The sequence below is a fragment of the Telmatherina bonti genome (genome assembly GCF_933228915.1).
Source record: "Telmatherina bonti genome assembly, chromosome: 5".
Taxonomy (NCBI): domain Eukaryota; kingdom Metazoa; phylum Chordata; class Actinopteri; order Atheriniformes; family Telmatherinidae; genus Telmatherina; species Telmatherina bonti.
In genome coordinates this window covers 32,159,276-32,171,495 of record NC_136623.1, presented here as the reverse complement: position 1 = coordinate 32,171,495, position 12,220 = coordinate 32,159,276, and the positions used below count along the sequence as shown (strand labels likewise).

The window sequence follows — 12,220 nt, the reverse complement described above, 5'->3', positions numbered from 1 at the left end:
GGATGCTTTCCAGCATGGTTTAAGCGTTGTTTGAGCTTCCAAGTGAAGGAGACACTGTCAAACCACTGGATCAAGAGGAAAGCGAACAGTAAGATCTCATTGCGTCTGTAGCATCTATTAGCTGCTCAAGTGCTTTAGCAGCAACATTAAACTGCTTCAGGGCTTCTTCCTCTGCAGGCTGTGGAATCACAAAACCTCTATAATGAGGAAGATTAGGTGAGATGGGCTTCTCAGTTTTCTTGTGAAATGCAACCCCTTCTGTAACTTCAGCTTTAATCTGCCAGAATAATTTAAAACCAAACACACCACACATGTGATCCCTACAGGATAAAAAAAATGAAAGGGAAAAAAAAGCTGAAAAAGAGTTTTCTGTGCAGAAGCGACTGCTACTGCTTCACCGCTCCACAGACCCCATATAACTCCACTCTACTTTTCTTTAACAATCGAGTGATTTCCCAGCTTTTTGTCACAAAGGGTCAAGAATAGTTTGCCTGAAAACGGCTGGAAGTCCCATTCCTGTGCTTCTGTGTCTGATCTACAACCAAAACTAACTCTGCCGTCAGCAGAGGGAATATCTCTCCGACAGCCGACACAAACCGATGTGACCCTCCTGGAAATGCAATTATATTTGTGGACGGAGAGGAAAAAGATGAAGAGAAAAGGCAGGAGAGTGAAGGACAATGTGTGGATCTTGTCATTATTCACGTTTCTCCAACGTTGTCTTAGAAACAACATGGCCTTGTGTGAGACTGATGCCAGGGATTTCATATTGGATTTCATGTTCAGTTATACCACTGTCTCTCAGCTCTTGGTCACATCAGCTGCAGAAAAATTGATTTTTAATATATCCCGTTTAATACAGCATTTAAATCACATATTTTCCTCATAGCTCACTTTGCATGCATACCAACAGGCGTTTTTTTTTTGTTTTGCAAATTACATTCTTTGATTTGTTTCTCAATCCACAGTGTTCCCATTTTCCAAACATTAAAACAAACAGCTCTTTCCTGGTTTGTAAAACACAAAATTGGTATAAATTGTTTCCCAATGAGACCAATTTTCTTAATAGATACAGATAAATTTAAGTGTCTTGGTAAATATTATGAACCATCCGCAGCGCCCACTTTAACGTTGCATTATGTTTCTTTTTTATAGATCATAGATTGTTACCTGTTTAATCAGCAGCTATAAAGTCAGTTATATGTTCTTGCAATAGTTGCATTGTTTTTCGAACAATGCATTAATTATAAAAGATGTAAAAAAACAAACACTTAACACTTACTTAAAAATGTACACACACAGCAGCAGAAACTCTTGAATTCTTGCTAAATATTGAATGTTACAAAATACATAAACTTTGAATAAATTTAATAAAACTAAATACATTTGTGTTAATTTTCTTTTAATTGAAGAAATTAATTTCAAAATATATATTTTAATTGCCACTGTTAGGATGTTACGTTGAAGCGATTCAGATGAAACTGATCTGTTGTCTTTAAGTCAGGCACTTAGGCAGACTGGCAAGAGGGGTCCTAGAGAGGGGGTAAAAAATCAAGCGGCAACCTCCGGTGGTTAAAAGTGAAGCCGATGCAGAAGTGCATAAAACTGCAGTTCCCCCCTCTTCCACTAGGAGCTGGCTGCAAAACAGAGCAAATCCCCATAGACTCCCATGTTAAAAAGACCAACTTTGCAGCAGAAATAAACATGTTTACAGCCTGGTTCAAAAATCCATTTTTGGTTTAATAGGTCAGGTTTACCTTCATGACAGTTAAACAGCATCTATAAAGAGGTCAAAGCACTTTCACTTTGTCTCACTAGTATGTGAAATAAAGTGAGATGTTAGGTGTTGTACCTATGCTGGTGCATTGGATTTTCAAAGTAATTGCACATATTTTCATAATAAAATAATATGTGAACATATTTCATATTTATTTATCTATGTATTACCTATTTTTCTGCTGTAAATACAGATAATAAAACAACATGTGAGCATTTATCTCTCATCGTGTTGGGAGGTTTTGTCTTATGAGCATATTTGTCGTGGAATCGTACCTCTTCATTTAGGCTGATGGTAAATTCTGTTTTAGCCACTGAAAGGTTAGTTATGACTCTTTAGCTTTGCACCATTTGCTTAATCCTTTTTTGGCAGAATTGCCATATTTTTTTTACTGTTTTCAGTAGCTTAAAGTCCGTGGCTTTATTTATGTTTGGTCCCAGCTAGTGAACTGGGAACACATGGGGGACTGACAGATGAAGGTCGGCCTTCTCCATCTAATCATGAAACATTTATTTGAAACATGTAATGCATACTATGCAAACAATCTAAACTGACATTTTCATGGATTTGCTCGTGCATCCATTAAACATGTTCAAGCTGCATTTTATTGTTTCTTGTGTTTACTAGGTTGCTGCAGCCCAAAACGTTGCCGTAAGAGTTGATAGAGTGAACTTGTGTAACCCTGAGTCATAAAATGAACAAAAGCCTTAACTTTTCATTATTTATACAACAGAGTCTTGATGAAGGCTCGATAAAGACACACAACTAAAATAGGAATAAAAGCAACAACTATTTTCTTTCAATAACTTAACTTTGCATATTTCTTTGTTCTTCCAAACAGAATTGTAAAAGACGGACCTTTAATGGGGTTCCTATCATATATTCCTAACAAATGGCTCAAGAGTTTCCAGCACTGAACACTGATCCACTTGAACAGGACGCCAGATTTCTCCATGCTAGTTTAATTTTTTCCATGCAGCTAAACGTCTCTGTACCGTAAAGAGCAACAAAGAACCAAACACACTTATAGTGCAAGTGATAACCGTGGGATCTGCATTTTTACGTTTAAGAGTCACTTCTTGCTTTTGCCAAACAAAAGCAACATCCGTGTGCTAATAGGTCAGGTCTCGTCTCTGCAGACTGAAAGACAGACTTTCAGTCCTGGTTCCCATGTTTTTATAGGTTCACAGGTCAACTTCATTCTGGCTTTAACGTACAGCTGCATGAGCAGTGGAATTTTCCTTCAGTGATCATTTTGCAGCCCAAAACGATGAAGAACACTCCCAACGGTCTTCCTTGAAATATTTATTCCAGGACCATCTTTGCAGATTATTTAAAGTCTTTTCTTTTAAAGTGATGCAATGACTACTTCTTTCTCTGATGACCACATTTGCTTCTTCCTCATTTTATAAAATCATTTCTCATGTTATAACATGATGGCTGTTGCCGCCTTATGGGTCTTCTGAGTCTGGGCCTATTTATTTGTTTTTTGGTGCCATTACATGGCTTTAACAGATCATTTAAAGATCATTTGTTTCAATGTAAATCAGTTGAATACTTACTGAGCCATTCAAATAAGCCTAGATGCAGATGTGGTCTGGATACACATGATTTTCTATTTGATATAATTCATTAAAGAATTCACAAGCGTTTCGACATGTCCAGCTCCGGTCATCAAGGGCCACAATTCTTCAGATTTTCTATGTATCATGTTCCAACATGCCTGACTTAAACTAACCAGTCATTGTGCAGAACTTCATTGACTGTTGGATCCATTTAATAGAAGCCAGGTATGTTGGAACAGGGATACATGGAAAACCTGCAGAAAATTGGCCCTTTAGGACCAACTTTTGACACCCCTGACCTAAGTTTTCAGATCAGATACCACAAGCTTGAGCATATTTTTTTAAATAAAAGCTACCAAATCGGTCCTTTTTTATTATAATGATGCATGTTTTATTGTGTTATTTTGTATGAACGATGTGAATGCTGGACATCATTTAGGAAAAGGTTCTTTATCTCTTTGATTTATAACAATTTTGATTTTAATCAGAAACAATTAGCTGAAACTTATGGTCAGAGCTGCAGAAACTCATCCAAGCAGCCTGAATAACTGAGTTCCTCTCATCACATCAGTGTGTTTTTTAATGCATTAAATCAATTTGATGTTTACAGGAGTAGTTAGAACACCTTTCTGTGTGCTATGTGTGTTTTTTTCCCCAGCTACTCCAGCTTCCTCCCACTCTCCAAATACAGATATATTGGGTTAATTGGTCACTGTGAAGTTCTTCTGTTTGTCTCTCTGTGTTTGCCCTGCGATAGATTGCCAGCCTTTGTGGGGTGTACCCTGCCTGCCTGGATGGATGTATGGATGTAAGGATGGATAGACGTTCGTTTACAGGAATCTTTAACCTTATTAAGCCAGACGTATCATATGTGATAGTTCCTGAGACATTCTGCATTATTTTATAGTAAAAACTTTGCTTTAAATTCTGTTGAACACAGTCTGATACTTGTCTTCTGTCCCCTAATGGAAACCAGGAAGCAGCAGCTCAAACTGTGATCATTTGACACATCAAATGGTGATAAATTGTAAAAATACAAAAAAATAAATTCGTATTTTTTTTCTAAATCAGTTATAAATTCAAGGGCTAACTAAAGAATTACAAATAAAGATTACAAACAATTGACTTTTTGAACCATTTTTTTGGACTGGGCTTTCAAGGGTTAAACTATTTTGGGGGCATTTATATAATAAAACCACAATTTTTTTATATGAATGATCTCAAGCTTTACTGGTGTTTAATGCTAGAATGACCCATCTGAATACATATTGTATCCCTGGCCAGTTTAAAATGATAAAACCTTTAAAAAAAAGCAACAGTACAGTCGAAACCATGGATGGAAGCCAGATTAGTAAAATAGCGATTAATGAATTTACATTGTAAACAAAAACCTTAATGCATATATTTAGGGTGTAAAACCAGCAGTAAAAACATAAAGAGTCTGTTCATATGAGCTGCTGGAAGATGATGAGCAATCAAAGTGTGATGGCCCATCTCAGGAGACATATCAGGCCCGACGGGATTAAAAAAAACCCTCAAACTTCATGGTAGATAAATTCAACTCATGCAAATGACTAGGAGACAAACAAAGCAGCTTTCTCTTCTCTCTCTAGCTCTCCCTCTCTCTCTGGCCTTTTTTTTTTTTTTTTTGTATTGGACTGATCTGTCCAGAAGACGTTTAACAGACCCAAGAGGCAAACTTTGTGTGATTGTAAAAGATCCATTTATGAGGAATAGAAGAAGAATCATCTTTATACAACACAACCTGCAGGGCGGGAAGCTAGTTTTTTTTTCTCTCTCTCTCTTTTTTTTTTTTTTTTTATAAAAACATTTGACAGAAAAATACACCAGGGTCACCAAAATGAAATGGAAATTCACTTTAATTCTCTGCTTCTATCTAATGGCCTGACATAACCATCTTTTGTTCCTCAGTCATCGGATCCATCCATCTCATGACAAATCATGTTCATAAAACCTCTCGTCAGCAGTGCTCTGAAGGTTTATGCCTGCTGTTTGTCTCTGAATGCAGCTTTCATTTTGTTTCCAAGTGGCTGCATTGTGCATGGCTTTGGGACGACGACCAATCCCCAGCAACTGTGTCTCCACACCTGGGAAACGCATCGCTGAGGCTGCTTTCAGTTCACTTAGCAGACTCATAATAGTTCCATGTACATTTCCAGATGTGGGATTCACTTTCAGAGACCTGCGTTCAACCTGTCGCGCAGATGCCAAAGCAAAGTGTGAAAACAAACGCTAAAAAAGAATAAATGAATGCCAGGAGGAAGCACTTCAAGTCTACTCAGCTACGCATCAGAAAGATCTGCTTCTTCCTCATGTGAAACTCTTCTTTGATAAACAGCTTCATCTAAGGATTGTAAACAGACTAAGTAAGTGTGTGTTTCCCTTCCTGCCCAGCCAGTGACACTGAGCAGAGGCGGGGCTACTATGTAGGGCTTAACACAGCAGAATAACTGGGATAAGAAGGGTTTACAGATGCAGATAGCTGCTATGATGCAGCTCTTCACACCACCATAGTGGAGACTCAGTCCATCCCTGTTGCCTCTGCCTGCAGGTTCTACCCCCCCACCCCCACCCTACACACACTTTCATCTGACCCTTGACCTTCTCACATGATGCATTAATATAAAACCTGTTGGAGGCTTTTAGATATTTCAAAGCGACTTGAGGCATAAAATATTCACAAACTGAAAACCTTTCATAGACCCTGCTGCTTGGTCAACAAGTGTTTGCAAAGATGAGTACAGACCTGAAACCTGAAAATAGTCCAGGGATGGCCTCACAGCAAGAAGGTCGCTGGTTCGATCCTTGGCTGGTTTGGTCAGTGGCCTTTCTGTGTGGAGTTTGCATGTTCTCCCCGTGTATGCGTGGGTTCTCTCCGGGTACTCCGGCTTCCTCCCACCATCCAAAGACATGCATGATAGGTTAATTGGTCACTCTGAATTGCCCCTAGGAGTGAGTGTGAGCATGAGTGTGGTTGTTCGTCTCTCTGTGTGTGGCCCTGCGATGGACTGGCGAGCTGTCCAGGGTGTACCCTGCCTGTCGCCCAAAGCCGGCTGGGATAGGCTCCAGCTTCGGAAAATGAATGAATGAATGAGTCCAGGGATGACCTGTTGGTTTGAAACCAGATGAAGATGTCACACATTGGGGACTTCACTGTTAAAAGTTCAGCTCCAAAAGCAGCCCACAGAGGGCGACGTGGGATCGTGTCATGCGCTTTGGAAGCACAGCAGCGTCGTGCACATCTTGTACATAATTCTATAGTCACTGGTGATTCATTTTTCTTTTGGTCTCTACTGAGAAGTGTCAACTTTAAAAGTGACCTTACCCAGTAAAACAAAACAAACAAAAAAAAAAAGTGTGTCATTGTAAATTTGTTTGTCTGTTTATTTTAATGAAAAAAAAAAAAGGTCCTATTTTGTTTTACGCAAACGAACACTTTTCGTGCGACGGATTAAAAGCAGTTTAGGAGTATGATGAAGGCTGGAGCTGTTGTTTACGGTATTATGTTGAGCAGTGAGCAGCAGTCTGACAGGCAGGAGTGGGGGGCGGGGTGGAAATCCAGCTGACATCCTCAGACTATACAGATCTGTTGCAGAGCGACGCTGCGCGTAAAGTGGACAGGTAACAGTTAACTTCTCCACAGCCTGGGGGGGACGTTGAACTAAAAAGGGGTCCAGGAAAGCAAGCTGCGACACTGGGAGCCAACGCAAGCTTATTAGGGAGAAAATCCCCCCTCCTTTACAGCAGGGACAGATTCGAGTTATGTAGAAGCTGTGCGTAAAAATCCACAAGATTCCTCTGAGGGGGGGTTGACCGTCGGACGGAGGATTGTGCCAAAAGTGCGGCGGTCTGAGGAGCAGCGTATTCATGCAAATTTATCAAATCATAGGCGTGCCTTTGGGCGATGGAGTCACAGCCGGAGACGCAAACCCCTCTCCTGGATCGTCAACCTTCAAAGACTGCGATGCGCAGCGCGCGGACACATTGACGGCCACACCGGGGCTCGTGCTGTAAAGGCGCAAAAGAGAGAGCAGAGAAAGTTAAGGTTTGTTCTTCTGTCGACTGTCTGTAGTTCTTCCCCAACTCAAGACACCTCCAGCTCCACAGCGTCGCCTTCGGATCTGCGCAGCCTGAAACGCACTGCAGCAGCCCTCACCACCAGCATCTGCTCTTAAATACTTCTAAATATTTTTTATTTTAGTGTTTACATTCGCTTTGGACCATTTTAGACACTCAGAGCCCTGATCCAGATGAAGTTGCCGCCATCCCTTTTTACAGTATTTGTGGGTAAAGACGAGACCACCAACTTGTCTCGATATTAAAATCATTTCTAGATCGTCTTTAAATTTTCTGAGGACTTTCCCCCCCTCCTTCACCCACCATGTCAGAGGACGACAGCAGCTCCAACACCAGCTGTGTGTCTGACACAGATGGCAGCAACATCAGCGTCCTCAGCTGGGAACAAGTGCAGAGACTGGACGCCATTCTGACGGAGACCATTCCGATCCACGGCCGTGGAAACTTCCCCACGCTGGAGATGCAGCCGCGGCAGATCGTCAAAGTGGTGAGGAGTCGCATGGAGGAGAAGCAGATCCACGTCCGGGACGTTCGGTTAAACGGCTCTGCAGCCAGCCACATCCTGCACGAGGACAGCGGACTGGGCTACAAGGACCTGGATCTCATATTTTGCGCAGACATGAAAGGTGAAAGTGATTTCCAGACTGTGAAGGACATAGTTTTGGACTGTCTCCTGGATTTTTTACCGAACTGTGTGAATAAAGAGAAAATAACCCCGTTGACTTTAAAGGTACACTCACCCACACAACTTCACACACTTCCTTTTCTTTCTTTTTTTTTTTCCTATTTCAGGTGCCTGAATTTACATCTGCGATAAGATTTAATTGCATTTGTCCCTGCTCGACTTAACCACCTCTCATGTGTAGCTTAAAGTGGAATTAGATTAGTTAAGAGATAGTAAAATGCTGTTTTTCAGTGTTTAAGAGGATTAAGTTAAACCTATTTAGAAGGGATCAGTCACAGGTCACACATAGGTATGTTGAAAATCTGTTTTGTAGGCTCTTGTATCAGTAATATACATAAAAACACCACGCACACGTCTGGTGCACACAGAGAAATCCTTGTTGAATGATTCAAAATTAAGTGTAAAACTCCACATCAGATGGATTAGGGATGACACCTTTAAGACTACTTATTCAATGTTAAAGCTCTTTTTCTCTTCCTCTCTCTTCCACACACACACACACACACACACACGCAGGAAGCCTATGTGCAGAAGATGGTGAAGGTGTGTAACGACTCCGACCGCTGGAGCCTCATCTCTCTCTCCAACAACCGAGGGAAAAATGTGGAGCTGAAGTTTGTCGACTCCCTTCGGCGGCAGTTTGAATTCAGCGTGGACTCCTTTCAGATCAAGCTGGACTCGCTCCTGCTCTTCTACGAGTGCTCAGAAAACCCCATGGCTGAGACCTTCCACCCCACCATCATGGGCGAGAGCGTCTACGGGGATTTCAGCGAGGCCCTGGACCACCTACGTCACAAGATCATCTGCACCCGGAACCCAGAGGAGATCCGGGGTGGAGGTCTCCTCAAGTACTGTCACCTGCTGGTGAGGGGTTTCCGGGCTGCGTCAGAGTCGGAGATGAAGTCCCTGCAGCGCTACATGTGCTCACGCTTCTTCATCGATTTCCCTGATATTGGTGAGCAGCAACGCAAGCTGGAGTCCTACCTTCAGAACCACTTTGTCGGCCTTGAAGACCGCAAGTACGACTACCTGATGACCCTCCACGGAGTGGTCAACGAGAGCACGGTGTGTCTGATGGGACACGAGAGGCGGCAGACCTTAGGGCTCATAGCCATGCTGGCGGTTCGCGTTCTTGCCGAGCAGAATGTCATCCCCAACGTGGCTAATGTCACATGTTACTACCAACCAGCTCCTTATGTGGCAGATGGCAACTTCAGTAACTACTACATAGCCCAGGTGCAGCCGGTGTTTGCTTGCCAGCAGCCTGCGTACTCCACCTGGCTGCCGTGTAACTGAGCCAGCCTTACAGGACGGAAGAGGACGAGAGTCTGAATTATTTTTTGTTTTAAATAAATAAATAATAATAATAATAATAATAATAATAATAATAAAAGCAGGAGTGAACGCAGCAGCTGCGCCCCTTATACCTGCCCCGTGCATTTCAGCCGACAGAAGAAGGAGTACTCTGTTTGGTGTGTTTGCATCAAAGCTTCTACTCTAGGTCATACGTTTAGTATGAGCGCTCAATCAAAACCAGCTGGCTTTCACTGTAAACGCAAAGTTTTGAGGATGAATTTATGACGCCACCCTCACCTGATCCTGTCCAGGCCAACACGGTTTGGAAAGAGACTTAATTGGGGCAGCTTGGAAGCATCAGCTGACTGCAGACTCTGTCAATGCGAGCAGCAGAACTGTCACTGGGACTGATTGAATCTGTCGCCGGCTGATTAGCCAGCATGTTTCTGCTGCCGACCAAACGGCTGCATCAGTGTCCTGCAGTTGACAGCTTCTTCAGCACACACACTTAAACACACATCCCTGGATGAAATGAAAAGTGTGTGTTCAGGGCTCCAGAATGAGCACCCTGCATTTTTGCTTTACATCAGCTTGAACCGAGGCAAGATGCCTTCGAAAGCTAGTTTTGGTATCAAGCAGGCATCTCTGCCTTGCATTTGGATATAATTAAGGTTGTTTACAGACCAAAGATATATATATTTTTTGGATTCTTTCTAACATTCAAACCCAATTTTGATGGGGGATAAATAAACAGAATATAAAGCTAACTGTAATGTCTCTTTGTAAGTGTAAGCATATGTGTGTTTATAAGTGCCTACTGCCTCTTAGCAGGCGGAGACAACGATGAGCAGGCCATGTGACCCTACTCTTGTCTGTAGCCAGACACAAGACAGTAGCACCCAAAAAAGGCTTGTGAATGTATTTAGCGGAATCATGCAGAGTCCATGTGCTGGGATGAAAAAGCGTGACGTAGCGGTCGGACGCGTGATTGATCTGTATTTAAGATGTTTACATTCTTCATGTGAAATGTTTGGAAATTCACACCGCTATCCTCTCAAAGTGATGTCCCGTGTTGTAGCTGTTCTGAGAGGGAGGAAGCAGGGGGGTTTTTCAGATCATCAGCAACAAAGAAAGATGAAATGTTTCCTGTATATTTTGTATAGCGGTGCTTCTCTTTTCCTCACCGAAGAAATGTAGATAAGAGACGTAGAGCGGAGGGAGTGCGTTGGAAGAAAATGTCCGACAGAGAGCCGCTGTGTGTTGGGTCCATGCTTCATCCTGCTGTAGTAGGATGTTTGCAGAGACACCTCAGATGATGAGACACTGTTTGCTGTAGCACCCTAGCAGGGAATTCCTCAGCTGCTCCCGAAGAGCTTGAACTTAGCCGGGGTTGGGATGTGCAGGTTCAGAAAATGTAGTGCCAAACACTTTGGTGACCCGTCTGAGTCCCCTAGATTTTAATAAGGACAGCTGCTGATGTAGATGCTCTGATATATAAGAGAGAAAGAAAGAGAGCGAGAGAGAGAGGAGGGGGGAAGAGAGAGAGTGGTGGAAAGTGGTTAAAAGCCAGAGTGGAGAGTGATGAGTCTGGAGAGATGGGTGCAGCTGGTGATGGGGTTTATCTCTCCAGGCCTATCAGGCCTCACATCCCAATCTCTCTCTGTTCAGGTGAGGTTACAGCTTGTTGCAGCACGTCCATTTCTCTCTCTCTTTGGAAAGACCAAAATGTTCAGCAATCAGCGTAGGCTCTGTTATTGTTTATAAAGAGTGGAAACTGAAGAATACTGCGTTTGCTCCTGCAAGCTGCTGCAGGAGACTTCACGTTGCGACTTGTGTTACATTAGTTTGGTAGCTTTATTGGCGCTTATCAGTGGTATTTTTGTGATTTGTTCCACATCCATTTGCAAGGAAAAAAGGAGCAGCTTTTCCAGATGGCAGGTGGAAAAATAAAATGGGGATTTAAAAAAAAAAAAAAAGAAAAAGTAAAGATCCACAGTTGGCACCTTGTCTAGCATCGAGTCAAGGCAGCAACAACAAGAGAAACCGTGTCACTGAAAGCACATTTTGCTCTTATTCTAACGCGTTTCTAATAATCACAGCTCAGTTTTCCTCTCATTGACTGTCCATGGTGATGGATTGCAAAGGCGATGGATGGTCAGTCTATCCTCAGTGAAGTCCTAACAGCTGACTAGCTAGCTAGCTCCAGTCTGCCTGTCACCTAGTGATTGTGCCTATGAGTTAGAGATTGATCGTCTCGTATGTTGTCTCAAGTATCTGTTTCTGTTCATGCAGTCTTTTACAAATCAAACTTTTGAAAAAGATCCTTGTCATGTATGTATGTTTTTTAATGATTGTTATTTTTATATATGTATCAGACACTGCAGACGATGCGGTGCTTTTGAATCTGTGATCGGGCTTCAAAGGATATGTGCTCAATAGCTCTTTTGCTATGTCATGTTATGTGTCCAATGGGTCAAAAGGTTAAAGATGTTTTCCTCAATAAAATATTGGAAAACCACAAGATGTCTGTTTGTATTAATTGTTTTCAGATTAAATCAGGTTTACTGTGCTGGTTTTGTGCAGACAGATTACTTTTTTTCACTTTTATGCTGGTCAAATGAGGAATAGATTTTTTTTTTTTTGAGCCGTTCAGCGGTTCGCTGCTGATTCACCCAGTGAAGCAAATCCCTGCTGCAACCATGCTGGGTTCAGATGGACCAGCCAGAAACCAGTCCAGATCTGGCCCGAAGCTGCCAGAAAGAGCTGTTGCTGAATGTGGGGGGATTTGCAACCACCCAA

General features: G+C 42.2%; 1 protein-coding gene across 1 annotated transcript; it reads left to right on the top strand.

The window, feature by feature from the left end:
* The first annotated feature begins 7,093 nt into the window (after positions 1 to 7,093).
* Positions 7,094 to 11,890, top strand: tent5aa (terminal nucleotidyltransferase 5Aa). The gene is made up of 2 exons (XM_079240685.1): positions 7,094 to 8,170; positions 8,642 to 11,890. The coding sequence occupies exons 1-2, from the start codon at positions 7,745 to 7,747 to the stop codon at positions 9,419 to 9,421; spliced, it is 1,206 nt and encodes a 401-aa protein (XP_079096811.1). The 5' UTR covers positions 7,094 to 7,744; the 3' UTR covers positions 9,422 to 11,890.
* Positions 11,891 to 12,220: the final 330 nt, after the last annotated feature.

What these genes read in the sequence shown, in the direction of transcription:
- tent5aa (XM_079240685.1), top strand. Translation starts at nt 7,745, where the DNA reads ATGTCAGAGGACGACAGCAGCTCCAACACCAGCTGTGTGTCTGACACA. An exon ending in TAACCCCGTTGACTTTAAAG is followed by an intron (nt 8,171 to 8,641) that starts GTACACTCACCC and finishes ACACACACGCAG; the next exon opens with GAAGCCTATGTGCAGAAGAT.